Source organism: Bipolaris oryzae (genome assembly GCF_000523455.1).
Source record: "Bipolaris oryzae ATCC 44560 unplaced genomic scaffold scaffold_150, whole genome shotgun sequence".
Taxonomy (NCBI): Eukaryota; Fungi; Ascomycota; class Dothideomycetes; order Pleosporales; family Pleosporaceae; genus Bipolaris; species Bipolaris oryzae.
In genome coordinates this window covers 2,326-21,656 of record NW_006911426.1, presented here as the reverse complement: position 1 = coordinate 21,656, position 19,331 = coordinate 2,326, and the positions used below count along the sequence as shown (strand labels likewise).

Sequence of the window (19,331 nt, the reverse complement as noted above, 5' to 3'; positions counted from 1 at the left end):
ACTCCACCGCCAGTCTCCAAAGGGACTATGGCCTTCTTCTCCGGACTTTCGAGCTCCATCGGCAGGAAGCTACTCCTGTACGGACTGCGCCAAATCGACATACTCGACAAGGATCCCGCCGACTTTGTAAGCGTTGATGTCGGGAAGCGGACAACACTCGAGGTCCGCGATGTCGGACTACACGTCAAGGTGGGTGACGCCGGTACCAATCTTAACCTACCACTGTGCTGATGATATTCGTAGAAATTGGTAGCATTGCTACATCTCAAACTACCTCATGAAATCCATCTGTCAAAAGCCCAAGCCTCGCTACTCCGAGTCACGTTCGTCCTCGACTTCGGCGTACCCCGAATATCGATTGAAGTGGATGGTATACAGATACAGGCTAGATTGTTGGAGAATGCCGGCGATGATGTTTCGCCTCATCCCGCTCAGCAGCAGGACCCATCACAACCCTTGCCACCTCGACGGAGAGCCTCGCCACCACCCATCAGGGACGATTCGAGCGACCCTGGCTCGGACGAGGATGACTATGTGCCAACCGTGGACGAGCTAGCAAATTCCTTCCTACGGACGGAACCTGAAGAGGAGATACGCGAACTGCAGGAGGAGCTGGCATCTCAGGCGTCATATATGCAAGAGTCAATCGCATCAAGCGATGATGGCGATGACAATTCTGCTGGCATGGGGGCCCCGCTGGCACTTCCGGCATATCTGCGCAACATACTCAATACCGCTTTGGACCGCCTCAGCATCGCGGTCAATGACATCAATATTGAGCTGGAGGATCAGTCTCCAAAAGATACTCCAGACTCACTGAGGTCGATCCAAAGTTCGCCCGCTGCCCTCAGCTTCCATGTAGAACGCGTTGCCATAGACTCGATAACTTCCAAGGATATACGTGTAGATTTGGGCTCAACAACAGCTCCTGATGCTGCCAAGCTGGGTAAACGAAGAATGCGTGTTGAGAACATTTGTGCACGTCTTGTGTCTGACGTGGAGAATTTTGTTTCTTTATCGAGGTTTTCGCAACCGCCTTCACCACTCATGACTCGATCGGAGGTCTCAACTAGCCAAAAGTCCACTGTGGAACCGTCCGCGAGTCACATGTCTCGTCATTCTACTCGTGGGGAGTCTGTGCACTCCACGCAGGAAGAGCCCAGTCCTTCTATACGCGAAGAACCCAGTCACTCCGTACACGAGGAAATCAGTCGCTCTGTACACGAAGAACCCAGTCGCTCTTTGCACGAGGTGCCTGATCGTTCTGTACACGAGGCGCCTGACCGCTCCATACATGAAGAGCCCAGCCACTCCACATTTGAAGTGCCCAGTCACTCTGTACACGAAGCAGAGATAAATCCCCTAGGACTATTGATAGATGAGAGTCAAGCTAGTCCGGTCGCCTCACCTCTGCAAGCGCCCGTAAGCCCGCGCAACATTTCCCCACCCCCTCCCCTATCACCTGATCTGCCGCAGCTAGATCTATCAGTGCATACTGTAGACGATGATCGTTTTGCAGATGCGAACTCCGACGATGGCCCAGACGACGGCTCGGTGAATAGCTCACCCAATCAGTCCCGTCAATTTTTGCCTCCGCGTGACCTAACCGAGAGCAACCTGCTTTACGATGACGAGGGATTGCTTGATTATGCGATGCAGAACGGTATGCTTAACTTCCAACTCGAAGATGAGCCGATCGTTGAAGCCTCGGCAGGGGCTCCGAATACCTGGGAATCGAACGATGCTGCTTCAAGTCAACATACTAGGATATCAGAATCCGCAAGTGATGGTTCGGCTTCTGATCTCCCTACTGTATCTGCTCTGGGACGTTCGTTTCGCCCTCCAAGCATGACTAACTCGCCGTCGCAATCGGGATACTCAGAGAGAGCTCAAGACTCTGTCGGCAACCTAGCTGTAGCGCACCAACACCCCGTGGAAGATGCACAAAGTCCTGTGAATAGCACACACTCAACCTCTCCATCGCCACCTGCAGAAGAGGATTTATCTGAATCAAAGTTTTTCACTCATGACGAGGCCGAAAGCATGTACATGAGTGCGGTAAGTGCGGCACAAGGAAGTTCGGTACAGCAGGGGCATGTCCCTGGAGGTTGGGATTCTTCGTCAGCATCAAGTAAAGACTCTACCTCTACCTCAGACAAATCTGGACCGATCCCCGAGGAAATGGTTTCTGCTAGCATATTAGCGCCAGCGATAGAGACTGAAGACGGTTGCGAAACCCCGCGTCCTCGAAGTCGGCAGAGCTCGTTCTCGTCCTCACATATCGGGCGCGCACAAACCCCCGGCCCTGCTCCTCCAGCCATTCAAAGACAGGCAAAGCGATTGCTCACGATTGATGAGATTACGGTTTGGTTTCCCATGGGCCTTAGTGATGGAAACGACGACAGCGGAGGGTATGAGGATGTTACTGAGTCGGCGGCTTTTGAATTCAAGCCATCAAATCTGGGGGAAGATTCGATATTTGCAGAAATGCCTGGGTCATTCTCCAATTATGCGTATTCCTCGTCGCATCGCAAGAAGCCATCATTAGATGCCTCCACTCGGGTGCGAGCCACACCAAAGCCAGTACACCCACCCAATTCTCCGAAGCAGCCTAAGAAACCAAAGGTGCCATCTATCAACGTTGAAGTGGGATCTGTGGCTGGAAACATAGACTTGTCTACAGGTCGCATCATGTTCAGTATGTTCAATCGAATGATGCAAGCCCTGACTGGTGATCCACGTCAGAAAGAAGATAAGCCCTCGACATCAGAACCTGCTGCAGGCTCCAAAGAAAACACGCCCGATTTTGAGCTGGTTGTCAAACAAATAGCCTTCTCGTGGCTTGAAAATATCACGACAGAATCTGTTCAAGAAGGATATGTGCCCAGTTGGCAACTCGATCCTAAGCCAGTAGACGCAATATTAAGAGTCCATCTCTCGAAGGTCCTTGTCAATCAACAGAACATTTCAAAAGAGTCACGATCTCAGATACGAATTGGGAGATTTGTCCTTGCATCTTTGGATCAAGATATCATTTCTTTCCAAAGTTTGAGGCCGAAGTCCAAGAGAATGAGTGGTACTGTGGCAGAGCAGCTCAGTAGCGACGTGGAAGTGGACTTCGTACGAGGGAAAGATGATCGCATTACCGTTGTGACACGACCTGTCAAGGTCATGTTTGACGTACAAAAGCTGGATGACGCCCTTGGCTCATTTGGTGGCTTCAGCGGTATGCTGGAGTTAAGCAACTCCTTCAGTTCTGCCAGCGCCTTACAAAGTCCCGTCATTTCCCCCTCACATCCTCGGCCCCGTGGCGTTCATTTCGGCAATGGATTACCACCCCCAGCAAAAGAGTCCGTGGCACCCGCGCCACCTGTCAATGGTCCCAAGATTCAGGTGCAGTTTGGCGAAGTTTCTTTCACACTCAAGGGGAAAGCATGTTCCGTGCAGGTACAGACTACATCAGTTCGTATCGCTGTACGCCAAAGCAATGTCCGTCTCAAGGTCTCTGAACTCCAGCTCATAGGACCCTACACGGAAGCCGGTCAAGGCAATGCACCCTTCATCGCAGAGCTGAAAGGAACCACTCTCAACTTCCTCTTTGCCCCTGAGGAGACTGATTTGACAAGGCTGATTTCCATGATAACGCCATCGAAGGATCCATACGAGAACAATGACGACATCCTGATCGACACGTTGTTGCGCCAACGGAGAAAGGGCTCGGTCCTTCGGGTTGAGTTTGCTGAAGTTGGAGTCCGCATCTCTGACCTAGAGCAAATGAAAACCTTTGAAGCACTTGGCGCAGAGTTGGCGCAGTTATCCAAAGTAGCCAAGTACTTACCTGACGATGACCGACCAGGTCTACTGAGTCTAGTGTCGGTAAGGACATTGGACATGCGGGTAGTCGTAAACGAGAAGCTTGGAGATCTTTCCGTTACCTTGCAAGACAGTGCGCTGGCTCACGTAGGAGTTCCTGCTTTGTTGGCTACTGAAGTCGGAAAGGCAATTGTGTGTCGGGATGACGAAGTGTTGATCCACGAAGTCGTCAAGATGCGCCCATCAGAGCAGTTACCCGCGATCATGTTGAGGATGGTCGGTGACGAGATGGAGCCTGTGGCGAAGGTGAAATTCTACAATCTTTGCGTCGAATACCGAGTAACGACTGTTATGGCCGCTCTAGGCATCTCGGAAGATGGTACGGTTGATGATATTGCGTTGGGCATTGCATCAAGTGTTGCAACCATCACAGGCGCACAATCACCTCAAACACTCAGTCGACACTCTTCACAGGCAAACCCGCCTTCTGGACCTACCGCTAAGCCGCTGCAGCTCGATCTTCTAATGAGAAATTGTGCGGTCGGTCTGAATCCCCGAAAAACTTCATCGAAAGGTCTTTTCGTACTTACAGAAGCACACATTGCGGGCAAACAGGCAAAGAGCAACTATTCAGTCACTGTGGAACTTCGCAAAGCTTCAATGCATGCAATCGACGATGTGGCTCGTTTGGAAGACGAACACCAGCCAACATCAGCAATCTCAACCATGAATCGTCAACTCCATGAACTCAACGAGCTTGGATATGTGTCTCTCAGCTCAATCTCGGCTGCTAAGGTGTACGTCAACATTGCAGGCGACGGGAAAGAACAACCACAGTTAGTAGATATTGAGTTCAAGAATGAGCTTTTTGTCATAGAGTCATGTGCAGATTCGACACAGACTCTTATCGCCATTCTAAACGGCTTGCAACCGCCATCACCACCCTCGACAGCTGAGCAATATCGAACGGTTGTGCCTCTACAACAGATGATGGAGTCTTTTACGGGTGACGCGTTGGCGCAAGACGAGGACATGGAAGCCGATGACTTCATGAGCAATGCTGACCTTGTAGAAGACGATCTCCCGACCAATCTTGAGTTTGTTGGAAGCATCTACAATTCACAATCTTTGCCAACTGAAGAAGAGATGGGAGATAGTCTGCTCGGTGAGGATGACCTTGGTGCATTGGCGACACCCCCCACCACCCGCCAACGTGGCGAACGGGCACTACTGGAAAGCTTCCAAGAGAAATATGAAATCACACAAGGCGAGGAAGACTTTGACTTTAGCGAAGAGTATTTCAGGGACGCAGACGCGGAACAAAAAGGCAAAGCTCGAAAGTGGGATTCTGCCAAGAACCAGTACCATCTTTCGAACGAGTTTAAATCTCCAGATGCGCCACTCAAGGTTCGCGTTCGGGATGTCAATGTCATCTGGAATCTTTACGATGGTTATGACTGGCCAAGGACGCGCAGTATCATCAGCCAAGCCGTAGATGATGTTGAAGCCCGCGCCGAAGAGCGACGACGAAGAGTCAGGGAAGAAGATGAGGATGATGACTTTGTCGAGGAAGATTTCTTGTTCAACTCCGTATGGATTGGTGTTCCTGTAAAAGACGAGAAGGGAGCTCTTGCTCGGCGTATCAACCACGATATTGACGACCTAGCCAGTGAAACCGGTAGTTATGCCACCTCGACGGCGACACGCTCTACAGGGGCTACCACTCGAACACGTGGCACAACCAAGTCTAGACGTCGGCTCAAGCTGGAACGAAGCAAACACAAGAAGATTGCATTTTCGCTTGTTGGTGTTGCAGTCGACCTTATCGTCTTTCCGCCGAACTCAGGAGAGACGATCAATTCAATAAACGTGCGCGTGCAAGACCTTGAGGTTTTCGACCACGTGCCTACATCGACTTGGAAGAAGTTTGTTACCTGTGCAATTGATCCAAGCACGCGAGAGCTCATTCGCCCTATGATAAATCTCGAACTCGTTACAGTCAAACCAGTCACGGACTTGGCAGCATCTGAGCTCGTAATAAAGGTAGGGTCGAAGTTGGATAGATAGACGGCATATTCTAACAAGATCAACAGGTCACCATACTTCCGCTTCGACTCCATGTGGATCAAGATGCTCTGGATTTCATCACGCGCTTTTTCGAATTTAAGGATGATTCTGTACCGGCTCCCCCTCCAGCTGGTGATCAGCCATTTATCCAGCGTCTCGAGGTTATGGCCGTCCATTTGAAGCTCGACTATAAGCCAAAGCGTGTGGACTACCGCGGTCTTCGTTCAGGCCACACTACCGAGTTCATGAACTTTTTGATACTTGATGGTTCTGACATTGTCCTGCGACACGCAATCGTTTACGGTATCACATCATTTGACAAGTTGCACAAGACATTGAACGATGTATGGACGCCAGATGTCAAAGAAAATCAACTTCCGGGAGTTCTTTCTGGTTTGGCAGCTGTGCGACCGCTGGTAAATGTTGGCTCTGGACTCAAAGACCTCGTTGTCATACCGATGCGAGAGTACAAGAAGGACGGCCGCATCGTGCGCAGTTTGCAAAAGGGCGTCTACGCTTTCGCCAAGAACACAACTTCTGAAGTTGCACGCTTGGGCGCAAAGGTAGCGATTGGAACCCAGAATCTGCTCGAAGGCGCAGAGGTTTTCCTCAACCCCCAAACAGCCTCGCCCGGTCGCCACCAATCCCACGAATGGGACGGCGAAGATCCAAACTCTGATTCCGAAGAGCCGCGCGCAGTATCAAACTACGCAAACCAACCCATCGGTGTACGCGCCGGCCTACGCAGCGCAGCTAGACACCTCGAGCGCGACCTGCTCACTGCACGCGACGCCGTCATAGCCATTCCAGCAGAAGTCATGGAAGAAGGCAGCGGAACGGGAGTAGCAAGAGCGCTTGCTAGACATGCACCCACGGTTGTCCTACGCCCCGCGCTCGGTGCCACAAAGGCACTCAGCAACGCCTTGCTGGGTGTCGGTAACGCGCTTGATTCCGACTCGAGACGCAAGATTGAAGACGTAAGTTGGCTACCTCCGTCTTTGGTATCCAAGATGGCCAAGAAGCTAATGATGACTGCAGAAATACAAATCTTATTAGACGGTCGACATGAGAGGGTTGTTACTATCCCATTGTGCTTTTTGGACCATGAACGAACACCTTGTTGCCTTTATGGCTATACCCTACTCTTTGATTATTATTGTTGTTTTTTGGGGACTTTTTTTGATCTGGTCAGATTGCGTGCATAGCGACGGATGGGAGTTTCAGGATGCAAGGACGGAAAGGAGGCGTCATATGTTGATTCTTATCTACGCATGTTTTTTGTTGCTTTTTCCCCCTGCTTTTCTGCTCTTTTTGTTCGACTAGCATGGAGTAAATGCCATTATGCCTTTTTTCCCTATCTCTCTCTCTCTATCTCTCTTATTTCGTTTACTGGAACCAACTTCGTTTACATTGCAGTCAGTTTGAGTATATCCTCCACCCCACCTCCTCGCTTTCCAAGACTAGAATGAGATATACCGTTTCGATGCTTTTGCAACGTTTGTTGTTCTTGGGAAATTCGTCATTGCCATCATGTGATTGTCATTTGTTTTCACATGCGCTCGTTTCGGCATGAGGTAATGACACCAGGCAAATGGGAGGACGGATTAGTGATCGGAAAATCAGCCGCCCCTGCTTATGTTTTGAACCGAGGAAGATTGGGGGAGAACATTGCCGAGATCACGGGACGTGGGATGGATTGGGGGGGTTTATATAAGTATAAAGTGCCAAGGGAGAGGCATAAGAAACCTGCGGAAGCATCGGGTAAGATTGCAGCTTTCTCAATCACGCAAAACACTGGATTACAGGGAGAATGAGAATCAAAGTGAGTCATAAGTTCGTTATTTGATTTCGTGAATACTAAGTAGCAACCAGACGTCATTCAAAATGGTGTCGCTTGATACGCTGCCCGTGAATAAAGTCGAAATACACAAGGTTTAGTAGGTATATCTGAAGCCCTTCTGGTCGCCATCCTGTTGAGAGTTGTTAATATTCGTTCGGACAGATACAGCAAATAAGAGACAAGACTTACATCGTTGTACTCGAGCTCAATCTCTCCACGATCGGCACGCTTGTTCAAGCTCCATGACCTCAGTGTGATGAGGCCGACAAGGATAATTGAAAACAGGCAGCAAGCAATGCAAGCGTAAAGACCTGGCTTATAGTGGGGCGCATCTTGTGTCCTGAAAACAAGACCTCCTGCAATACCGCCTACTCCACCCATACCGACAAGAATGGCGGAGCAGAAAGCACGCTTCCATTGACCCCTGATGTTGTTTGCCTGGTACGACATGGTTGCTGGAATGTTGCTGTTGGCTCCGGCAGTGGTGAGGAAGACGCCAAAGTACCTGATGTTGGCGTTCTTGTGGAAGCCCATGATGGGAAGTCCGATGAGGCAGAGTACCATGTTAGCGATGATGATGGGTCCACGGATGCGGTACTTGTCGCCGAGCCAGCCAGTGGTGTACATGACGATAGCTGCCAAGGCGTACGGGGGAGCAACCAAGCACTGAGCTGCGCCGACTGAGAAGCCCATGTTTTGTGTTAGGATGATGGGAAGGAAGTAGGCAAGAGCATAGGTGACGGTGGTGGTGTTGAAGAAGATCTGGGCGAGTTAGTATGCAAGGTCACGGATTTCTACTGTGTATGCTTGAAAACATACCAAGGCAAAACCCCAGATCTTGATGTCGGCTCCACCCTTGAGGAACCTGGCAAGAGAGAATGGCTCGGGCTTGGCATCACCACGATCCCTGTTGACACGGTCGATGATGAACTTGGCTTCTCGCTCGTTCAAGAACCTCCAGCTCCTGTGTGCCTTGTCTGGGAAGTCGACGAGGGCCCAGTAACCGACGATACCAAGGAAGCATGTAAGTGCGCCTTCAATGATGAAGATCCCTGCAGGAAGAATTAGATGCCAGTGTCTCTTGGGGGAATGCGGTTACGGAGAAGGAACTCACAGCGCCAGCCGTTCAAGCCCTCACGTCCCTTGAGCTGCATCAGACCATAGGCGAGGATACCAGCACAAGCGGAAGCCAGACTGCCGAGGATGTAGAAAACCGAATACCGTTTTCCAATATCGAAGCGAGTGTCTGTAAGGGGTTGTCAGTATCGGGTCAAGAATTTGTGGAAAGGGGCCTGCGTACACCATGTCGACAGCAGATAGACACAGCTGGGGAAGAAGCCGGCTTCTAGCACGCCCAGCAAAACTCGCAGGCCAGCCATGGTGCCATAGTTGTTTGCAAAGCCCATGCCAATCATGACGCCACCCCATGCTACTACGATAAAGGAGAGGAAGTTGCGTGGTCCAAGGTAGCGGCAGATGACAGTGGCTGGGGGCTGGAAGACAATATACGAGGCGAAGAAGACGATGGTGATGATCGAGTAGTGGGAGATTGAACCCTCGAGGACATAAAGTTTCAATTCCGCAGTCATACTGGGAGGGATTAGCTTGGCGTTGAAGCAACAGCAGCAAGTATGGCTGGTACGGACCCGGCAATGGCGGCAGCACTCAGATTGGTGCGATCCATCAAACTGATGCAATACAGGACGCCGACAGTCACGACAAGGCGACAATCGATGCGGTGGATGATCTTTCTCTGCTCGCGCTCGGTAAACTCGCACTCGTAGGGGACGCCATCTTGGGAGCCGTCGATGTTTTCCACGAGGGACACCTGCCGCTTCTCGAGGATATCGTCGTTATGTGAGACCTGGTTGGGGGAGGCCATTGTGGATTGCCGGGGTGGGGGATGGAGGAGAGAGGTGGACAGGCTGAAAGATCGAGACGGGGGTGGATGATATATGTACGCACGTAGACATTTTGTCTATGTGTGTAGATACGGCCATGGCCATGCTAGTCGCAGCTCCTGACATTTGCCTGCCTGCCTCCCCCGCCATGGCACCCTGCCAAGAGAGGCAAGAGAGGCAAGCGCAATGGGAGCGTTCTTTCTGTGTCGAGAAAAGTACCGAGGCACAGGGCAGCATGGGCCCTTCGCCGCTCGCAAAAGAAGAAAGAACGCCGCGGGCAGGCACAAAACGCTGGCTTTACGGAAGGCGCAAAAGCTGGGGAGACGCTTGGCATGTGGGGACCCCGCATGCTGCTGTCCCCCGTCTCGCCCGCCGTCGACAACAAGACATTCCAAGCAAAGCCGAAGTCGTCTTATACTCATTAGCGCCTGTCTTGTTATCCACTGTATCCATGCTGCCGACAGGAACGCGACGAGCCGCACGCAGAATTCACCGAGCTGCCACCGACCGCTCTCGTTCTTTGTCCGACCTCTCGACGCTGTGTCACCCGGCCTCCTTGGAATGTGTTTCGACCACACGCGCGGGGTACTCTCGCTTGCTGCTGCTCCACTGGGCCCATTTTCATGCTCAACATCTTGTCCCGACTTGGACACTGCTCCGGAAGGCGTCGTCCCATGTGTGGCTACGAGCCGCATGCGAACAAGGGCGCATTGCTGCCATGGGCCGCGCCCCAAGCCGCCGGTCCCTTGGCATAGACATCCATGTGTCGTCATCTCGAGCCTTTCAAGTGCTCCCTGTCGTTGCCTCTCCCTGTGATGGGTGTACGCGACCTGTTTGTGCAACCCCGTGGGCCATGACAAACATGCAGGAACCGTCGAGTTTGTCTCTTCGACACAGCACCAACCGGCGCGCCTTTTGGACACTCGGGCATTCGGGGCCCTCGGGGAGATACTAATGGCCTGCAGGGTGTCGGTTGCTGTTAGTTAGTCAACTCGGCGCCATACCGCCCTTTGACAGCTGCACTGTCCTCTCCCACATCCGTATTCTGGCCTGATTCGCCTACCGCTGTCCCTGCCCATTGATCAGCAGTCTCCACGATCTAGTCACGCATCCAAAAACTCCGGCTAAGGAACTCCTTTGATTTCCGTCACTACGCAGGGTGCCCTCAGCAATACTTGTTTGCGTTTAGATCTGTGGCGCAATCACCCCACCCTATGCGTCTTACTGGCTGTTGGTGAACATTCGTATCCCATCATGTCCACGGACTGGAACCGCTGTGAGGCCTCCATCAGCCATCACAAGCAGTAGTTTCTACACATCAAGCTGAGTCGTCAGGTCTAGCCGATATTCTCGACCCATTATCGATCTTTGACGCGAGACTAAGGCCCCAACTGCATTTGCCAAGCGGCCATCTCAGCTCTGCCCTGGAAAAGGCGCCACCCTAGTCACTGAAAATCCACGTGTAATTGCCTTACGAACCAGCCCTTTACAAGTGGCGATCCTCGTCTCGTATCCTGGTGGTTGGGAGCCCCCAATGCGCCTCTACCCCGGATTCTCCCTCGACTACAGATTTAGATAAACAAGTCAGTCTCCTGCTTCGTCCAATCACACCTCAGAAGCTGATACACTAGCCGAGGCATATGCATTCTCTCAACACCAAGCTATGCTGGGAGCCCTCTCAGATGATGCCTATAAATTCCGAACCAGCACCATTCACCCCTCCATATTCGTATATTTAAGCTTAAATAAAGGACTATCTGCCAATAGCAATGGGGCAATGGGCCGAGGCACTTTCCCTCAATGTCTTCCAGCCACAATACCCACCGGCTTGCAGTGTTGAATCTACGGCGACCAACAATTACCCAAGAGATCAGTGTCTTGGAAAGGTGAAATCAGAGGGTACAGGGTATATACTGTCCAATGGGATTGCCAAATGCTGTTCACATTCCGAGGCACGGAGCTCGAGACATGGGGTAGCCAATGTAGTGGGTGCATGGTGAGTAAGCCACAATTGCTAGGTGTTGCCACGGAGGTGGTTGGGCTAATATAGTCGCCCATGGGCCAGAAGCTTGTCTTTTGTATCTCGTCATGCTAGTGTTCTAGACAACTATTTCTCTTACTCATCTAACTTTCTGTCATTGTGATGTAGCATGAAGTGGGTTTGAACAGAGACCTGAAACCTCAAGATTTTCAAACAGAAAGTCTCATGTCACGTCTTTTTCAAGGCTGTTTAGAAATACGCATCTACTATTGAATCTCCTGTCGGGACTTGCTCACTGCCTCATATCAATAGTGTTATAGCGTACACCCTTTACTCCATAGCAAACTCGTCGTCGTATCCAAAGCCTCAACTCCCACCTACAACGTAAACCTCTTGCCCGCCTCCGTCGTCGGGAAATAGTGTGCGGCATTTCCCTTTTGCTTCGGCATCTGAAACCTCTTTACCACCGTCGTATGCAGCAGATACAACAACGCTAGCCTAACCGGCACAGTACCGTTCTTCTCATCCAGCACCTCATTGTGCTTAATCGGGTCCGAGTAATTAATAGACGGCTCCACTATCGTATACACAAACGCAACGTGCTCCGGTTCTCCCGGCTGCGCTACATTCATCTTCTTGCCCTTGTGCACAATGGCAAAGCGAAGAAACATGATCTCGTCGCTGCTGACTAGAAACCCGTATTCTGTGTTGCACTCGAGCATCCAGCGCGCTATATCGCCTAACCACCACATCTCTCAGTCTCTCATCTTCATCATCAAGTGCATGGAAGAAAGGGGGGGGTCGTCTTACCTAACACACACCGCAGACTCCCCCAAGTATTCCTTCCCGCATTCCTGATCGCAGACGTCAACGCACCCGGTTTTCCCCCAAGATACTCCGCATGCCCCAGCATCCTCACTTCATCCTCTCCACTTGCAGCTTTTGAGCGAATGATAAAAGCTGGCTTGACGCCTTTCGCAGCTAACTCCTCATTCTGCGCCCCGCTCTCGAGCCAGATGCCCTGCGGCATGTTGTCGCTACATATATTCCGCATAACCTGCGTAGTAAGTAGCGAGTTGTAAATCTTCTCCACGGGCTGCAGGACTTCGTGCGAGAAGTGAGCTTCAAGACTCGCTGGGGCGGGGAGTGAGGCATATGGAGACGGGAACGTAGCATGTGACATTTCGACCTGGAAGCCATAGAGTTGGCGGAAGGCTTCGACGCATTGTTCGTGGTTGAAATACTCGATTGCTTCGGATTTGAAGGATTTCCAGAGGTACACGTAGCCTAGGTACCAATGCCGTCTTGCGTCGGCGGGGAGGAAGAGGGGGGCATTCGCGGTGGGTGAGGGGAGGTAGTTGGAGCGGAAGGGTTGGAGGATTGCTGCTCGGGGGGAGTGGTGCGGCATGTCTCCACATGGGCTCAAGCGGAGGAAGGTTTGTGATGAGTCTGGAGACGTATCTTCTGGGGAGCCATAGTGGAACTTTGGTTCCGTGGTGCTGAAAAAGGGAGGGCCTGAAGGGGTCCCGATTGAGGGTTCACGTCTGCGTCTGCTTGGTTGTCCGGTAGGCGAAGAGCTTGCTTCTCGCTTTCTAGACTAGCGGTTAGTATATAATTTGCAATAAGATGGTACTAGGTATTTCTTTTACCTGTTTTCAGGCTGTGTGTCGGTATTGTAATTTGCACTTGTGTCTCCAAGTGCGTCACTGATCATTGCTTCGTAAAGATTGACTGCTTGGTGCGGAATCTAGCCGCAGCTTTCTAGCAACATTTGTGCTATGTTCATGTCCGCAATCCTGGTAACATTTACGAATGAATTTAAGATGGTCCGTTGCTCCACAGTTAGATTTTCTAACGATTCGTCGGTCTCCGGTGGGGTTTCTTCTTTTTTGAAAGACATGGCGAAAGTGGATGTTGCGTTACGAGAGTATTGTTAACGATGGGATGATTGAAGGGGGTGATTAACGATGAAGACGCCGAATACAATGTTGGATGTTAGTGGAAAGCGGATGAGCATGATATACGTTGCCCATTTCAGTCGGCTCTTGTGTACCTGCTCTAAGAAAAGTGATTTAGAAGGGTAGGTGCTTGTTATTGGAAGGTTACATGCCCACTGTTTACGTATTCGGGTGGTTCCTGCAATACTAGTGCCCATCTCAAGAAGACTCCACTGGTTGCTGTCGGATTCGATACTCATCTCATGTAGGTGAAGTTGCCATTTTTTCCTCTTAGAAGCTGAGCATCTGAGATACTACTAAACAATATTAAAACTGGCCGCTGAATGGCATAACCACTTTCAGATGCGAAGAATGTCTACACCCCGTGGTCTTAACGCGTACATCGTTGATTTGATAGGCTATAACGGAATAAGTAATAAAATATATCACGCGATATATTTCTATCATGGCATTAGAATGCCGAGTCACTCATTGGCAACCAATTTGAATGTGAAATATCGCAATGAAGTAAGAGCACTGGTTGTGACACCATACCACATGCCAACAACACAAAATAAGGCAAAGTACACATTCTGGTCGAAGAGTAACAGCACAAACAAAATATATCGACACAACATTCCAAGGACATCCAAGGTTGCAAGGAAGAAGTGGGCACCCCATGAATCTTCCAAGCTTTAACCGAACCGTCCCGCAGCTGCGCTCCGCCTATGACACCATCGCGCGGACGAGAGTCCCGACATCTTGTTTACACCACCAAAGCATGATTCCAATGCGGGCGCGTTTAGTGTCCCTTGCAGCCGTTTCAACGACTCCCTACCCGCCAATCTGAAGTGATGTACGCATTGACACTGGCTGGCATACCAATCGCCATAGGCGCAAACGAAGCCGTGCACCAACAACGGCTTCTAGACGAAGAAGCAGAGGCCGAAGAGCGCCAGGAAGAGTTTTATCTCGACGTCTTTTGTGATGCGAAAAGCAGAAAGAAAGATGAGGTGCACGGTGCGATTGTCGTTTTGAAAGATGGAAAGGTACGAGGCACCCGCTTCACAACCTGGCGCAACACAGCATTACAAACAAGAAACATATATGGCAACATGCTAATAGATGTACAGATACGCCTCTGGGCCAAAGACCCAAAAACAGGTCTCCCAAAGCCCGGTCCAAACAACGAGCCAGCACCCCACCCATTCACAGGCTTCTACCTACCCTTTCCCTCCTCTGAACTCCCGCACCGCCCCATGCCCGCAGCCCCAGTCCTCGGTCTCGTCAGCACCGTGCCACCATCTTCGCATCCATTTCCCTCCTCACCAGAATCATCAGCCCCGTCTACTCCGTCTCCCGCCCCCAAAACCGCCCCAAGACCCGCGAAACCAAAACTAAATTGGATCTATGCGCACAGAAAGACACGCGAGTTGCGCTATGGACCGCGGTCTGAAGCAAAGAAGCATAAAGTCGGGTCGTGGGATTGGACGGAGGATGAGCAGGGATTGACGCTGGATGATGAGGAGTGCCTTGTTGCTGTGGAGGAGGAAAAGGGAGGATATGGGTGGGCTGTGTATTGGGATCGGGAAGATGATTGTTTGAAGGAGGTGGGGGTGGGCCAGGAGAAGAGGGTGCTGAGGTGTAGTTTGGAGAGGAGGCTTGTTGAGGAGAAGAGGATTAAGGGGTTGGATGAGGATTGAAGTGAAGAGGGAATGATATGGCTAGTGAAAAGATGAGAGGGTGGGAGATTCAATGAGGAAGTGTCGATAAGGTTCGGGCATCACTTGTCGCGTGCTTGATTCGATTCGCTGGTGCTGGTAGTCAGTCGCAGCACTCATAACTTCTCCCAATGTGATATGCACACATTTGCCATGTCTTGAATCTCTTCCATAATCAGCGTATCATGACCATACTATGCAAACCTTCTGAATCATGTCTCGAAAACAAGTACCCATGTACCAATACCTGGGCTATTCGTTGTTACTTCTCCATACGTCTGTGAGCATACGACTGTGTTCGTCACGTACAATATACATAACAGTAGTCCCAGTCTACTATCCCATGTTCCAGTAGCCACAGCCGCCCACCCCTCCCTCCCACCATCCGATCGCAGAACAATCTCACCAGATCGTGCCACATCCGTCGCTCCCTCGTACCGCGATTCCAAGCAAAGTGCATCGATCACCCGTGCGCGATTCGATTCGCGCCATCTGGTAAGCGGGTCGTCGCGCGCGCGTCGCATGGGATCCCTGTTGCTGTGCCACACAGGCGCGCGTGGTTTCCCCGGCAAGACGCAGGGACACACCCACAAACGCATAAACACAACAACACACACGCCCAAATAGTCCATTTAGTAGTGGGGTCGTTTGCCAACTCGAACATTGACAACTGCGATTTACGCTTTTTCGCCTCTCCCCCTTATTTAACGAACATCCGTACGAGAAAGTGCAGAAGTTTTCTTTATTCCTTTTCTGCCAACCTTGCTGCATCTTCCTTCTCCCTTTTTTTGCGGCTAGTAGCTGGATCTCAGGGTAGTCTTTGCAGTGCATACCGGACTTTTCTGCGGTACCTGGTAGCAACCTTGTGTGGAACCTCTTAACGGCGTGTACGACTTTGAACGAACAGACATAATGGCTCTCTCATCGAATGGACGAGGAAACGGCCCCAACGCCAACGTTGCTCAACGGTACGTCTCCCTCTCTCTCTCCTCCTTCACCCTCACCCAACCGCCCGCATATAACTAACTCACATATTCTCAGCCTCCAAAAGGAGCTCATGGACATCATGACCAAGCCCACACCCGGCATCACAGCCTTCCCAGACGACGAAAACATGACCAAGTGGACCGCCACCATCGACGGCCCCGCAGACACACCCTATGCCAACCTCGTCTTCAAACTCTCCATGGAATTCGCAAACAACTACCCGTACAGCCCGCCCACCGTGCTCTACAAAACCCCCATCTACCACCCCAACGTCGACTTCTCGGGCCGCATCTGCCTCGACATCTTGAAGGACAAGTGGAGCGCAATCTACAATATTACCACTGTGCTGTTAAGTCTGCAGAGTTTGTTGGGTGAACCGAACAAGTAAGTAGTTGTAGTTCTTGCTTCATGTCATATTATTTCATGTTATGTTATGTCAAGCAACATGAAGAAGAAGGAGAGCAAGAAGCGCAAAGCAGCGGATACATGTATAGAGATGAACGGAAACTAACAAACATACAGCTCAAGCCCTCTAAACGGCCAAGCCGCAGAACTCTGGGACAAGGACCCTGCAGAGTACAAGCGTCTCGTACTAGCTCGCCACAAAGCACCCGAGGAACTAGACGTCTGATCGATCCACATGGTACACACATACATACATACATACGTACGTAGTAGTAGTATATGGCGAGACTACACTATTCCCTTTCAGTCTTTCCGACCCGTCCCTCTCCACATCGCATGTTCTTATCAAGTCGGAGTTGGTCGGAAAGCGGGATCTCTCGGGGACCATCGGTGTATCTCTGGGGTTGGGTTTTTTTTTGTTGAGCCGGGGGAATTACTTACTTGTCTCTCTGGCACATGTCAACGTTTTTTTAGGGCCCTCGGCATATGGTGGATGATGGTGTGATATTCGGTCCGGTTTCTGCTTCTTCTTTTGTTTGTTTGACGCGCGCCAGACTGCCCCGATGAACGGAGGGGGTTTGTGTGGGTCTCTCTCTCTATTCTTCTTGGGTTTTCTTGGAGCAAAGGAAGAAGAAGAGAATATAAGGCGTTGGTGGCGTGAGAGTGAGTGTGGGAAGGGGGGGGGGGGTTAGCAAAACAGAGAGTTTCTCATGCATTTAGCCTGAGGAAGGGGGGGTTTTTTTTATCGAGGAAAGAATGGGGGACGTGAGGTCTACTTACTACTTAGGCAAATTTGCAAATGCAATTGCTTTTCTTGTTCTCCTTCTCTCTATCTCTTTCTTTCTTGCTTTGATTTTTTTTTCTGGAGGTAACAGAGAACTCTTGTTCCGGCGGTATCATCATTATCATCAGCAGCAGCAGCAAAAGAGGCTTTCGATGGTCTTGTCATGTTCCCTTTCTTATTGCCAGTATAGTAGGGGCAGGTAAGACCGGGGGGGCATGGGAAAGCAGGCAAAAAAGAGGTTTACTGCCCACATTGGGAGGAGGCGGCAGCGGCGGCGGCAGCAGTCCACGCTCCTACTTTCTTATAACCTTGAAAGCCACGCAACTCTCTAGCAATGGAAACGCGGGTTGATATTTACCCTTTTTCAAATTCCGTTCGGGTAATGATGCCTTATTTTGAGGGTTCAGTTTTTTTTCTTTTCTTTTCTTTTTTCGCTCTTCGCTCGGGGGATGAAGGAATAACTCCGCTCTACACGATAAGTATGTAGGTCCACAAGTGTGCAACTGTGGCATTACGTATGTATGTGTGTGTGTGTAGAGAGAAAAAGAAAGCCCCGTGGTTTCCGCTAAAAAAAAAGACGCAAGCAAGACATGCAACGTACAAACTTCCTTGAATGAGAATCAAAGTTCAAACTAAGGTAGGTTTATTTTTCCTTTTCTCTCTCTCTCTCTTTTTTTTTACTCTTTTGCCTCCAAACGGGCCTTTCGTATAGCGATTTTTTTGGGGGGGAGGGGAAGCAATAGTTACGTACATACATGTTGTATATAAAGTATGTACGTATGTACTATGTAGGTGTGATACTTTGCAGCATGACGCACCCCCGGTAAACAGGCTAGCTAGTAACACACATATACCCTGATCCACCTAGAAACATGGGGGATGATGCAGCCGCCCCCCCTCGCATCGCCCCCTCCCCCCTCTTCTTTGTTCCCGTTCCCCTCTCGGGAATGTGGGATGATTGATGCAAGTAAGGCAATGTTTCCCGGAGCCAGAGAAATGTTACCGGAGTTGAAAAGAAAAGAAAAACAGAGTGTTCGGGAAAACATATGATACGTGATCGTGCAGCAGAGAGATTTTGGTGCCGCATGCAGTCACGGGCATACTGTTTGTGTGCACAAAGGTCACACAGCTGCTGCCCGTCAGTTCGCCTGAGTCTGCAGCCCTCCCCCTCCCATGGCTCATGCGCGCGATGAACGAGTGAAGCGAGAGATACGAGTAAGTGCTCGCAGAGACACACACACACACACACAGAAACCCCGTCTCAGCGTGGGCATTGCGCAGTAAGAGCACTCGCAATCGACGGCGTTATTCGTCGGGGGGACGCCCCACGCACGCCCGCCACTGCCGCCGCCGACGTGGGCGGGATCAGTGGCCGGGGGGATGGGGGGTGAGGGGGGTGTTCAAAAGGACAAGACAAGGCACAAAAGAGTGGGCAAAGTGGGCAAGTGCAAGGGCGGCGGCGGGCGCGCGCGCAAGCCCCCAACCTGGGAAAGTCGTGTACGTTGGTGTGCGTGCGTTTGGTGTGGTAGGTGAGTGGGTGGGTGGGTGGCCGGCTGGCCGCAGCACGCGCCGCGCCTTTTTTTTGGGGCTGTCAGGGCACATCGCATCAACGGCAGGGAGCGAACTTCAGAGTGGAAGGGATCTGCCCTTTGTTCGTCGATCAGGGCAGAGGGTAGCTTTTCAAATCGTTATATAGACATGGTTTCGCTGTTGCGGTTGCTGTTTTGTCGTTGTCGTTGTTTTGGCGGCTTGAAATGCGTACCGTACCCATGTTCTTTCTTCTTTTTTTGGAGCCTGCCGTTTAAAGGGGGCTAGAGCGAATAGGGAAATTGGGGCGGTGTGCGCAGGGCGATGGAAGTTTGGGTCATCGAGTTTTGATCAAAGAGGGCTGGATG

At 51.0% G+C, this 19,331-nt stretch overlaps 6 protein-coding genes across 6 annotated transcripts; 4 read left to right on the top strand and 2 right to left on the bottom strand.

Moving 5' to 3' along the window:
* Positions 1 to 27: 27 nt before the first annotated feature.
* COCMIDRAFT_39672 (uncharacterized protein) lies at positions 28 to 6,936 on the top strand (the record flags this gene model as incomplete). The annotated part of the gene is made up of 4 exons (XM_007693042.1): positions 28 to 189; positions 244 to 5,856; positions 5,907 to 6,857; positions 6,919 to 6,936. The coding sequence occupies 4 exons, from the start codon at positions 28 to 30 to the stop codon at positions 6,934 to 6,936; spliced, it is 6,744 nt and encodes a 2,247-aa protein (XP_007691232.1).
* An 878-nt stretch (positions 6,937 to 7,814) lies between these two features.
* On the bottom strand, positions 7,815 to 9,602 carry COCMIDRAFT_39671 (uncharacterized protein; the record flags this gene model as incomplete). The annotated part of the gene is made up of 6 exons (XM_007693041.1): positions 7,815 to 7,850; positions 7,910 to 8,482; positions 8,540 to 8,772; positions 8,835 to 8,966; positions 9,021 to 9,310; positions 9,367 to 9,602. 6 exons carry the CDS (start codon positions 9,600 to 9,602, stop codon positions 7,815 to 7,817), a joined length of 1,500 nt encoding a protein of 499 aa, XP_007691231.1.
* Positions 9,603 to 9,769: 167 nt separating this feature from the next.
* On the top strand, positions 9,770 to 10,576 carry COCMIDRAFT_29100 (uncharacterized protein; the record flags this gene model as incomplete). The annotated part of the gene is made up of 1 exon (XM_007693039.1): positions 9,770 to 10,576. One exon carries the CDS (start codon positions 9,770 to 9,772, stop codon positions 10,574 to 10,576), a length of 807 nt encoding a protein of 268 aa, XP_007691229.1.
* A 1,403-nt stretch (positions 10,577 to 11,979) lies between these two features.
* COCMIDRAFT_104056 (uncharacterized protein) lies at positions 11,980 to 13,010 on the bottom strand (the record flags this gene model as incomplete). The annotated part of the gene is made up of 2 exons (XM_007693049.1): positions 11,980 to 12,341; positions 12,413 to 13,010. The coding sequence occupies 2 exons, from the start codon at positions 13,008 to 13,010 to the stop codon at positions 11,980 to 11,982; spliced, it is 960 nt and encodes a 319-aa protein (XP_007691239.1).
* Positions 13,011 to 14,393: 1,383 nt separating this feature from the next.
* On the top strand, positions 14,394 to 15,242 carry COCMIDRAFT_29098 (uncharacterized protein; the record flags this gene model as incomplete). The annotated part of the gene is made up of 2 exons (XM_007693038.1): positions 14,394 to 14,588; positions 14,673 to 15,242. The coding sequence occupies 2 exons, from the start codon at positions 14,394 to 14,396 to the stop codon at positions 15,240 to 15,242; spliced, it is 765 nt and encodes a 254-aa protein (XP_007691228.1).
* Positions 15,243 to 16,172: 930 nt separating this feature from the next.
* On the top strand, positions 16,173 to 16,878 carry COCMIDRAFT_39668 (uncharacterized protein; the record flags this gene model as incomplete). Its single annotated transcript, XM_007693040.1, has 3 exons — positions 16,173 to 16,228; positions 16,302 to 16,631; positions 16,770 to 16,878. 3 exons carry the CDS (start codon positions 16,173 to 16,175, stop codon positions 16,876 to 16,878), a joined length of 495 nt encoding a protein of 164 aa, XP_007691230.1.
* Between the last annotated feature and the right edge of the window lie 2,453 nt (positions 16,879 to 19,331).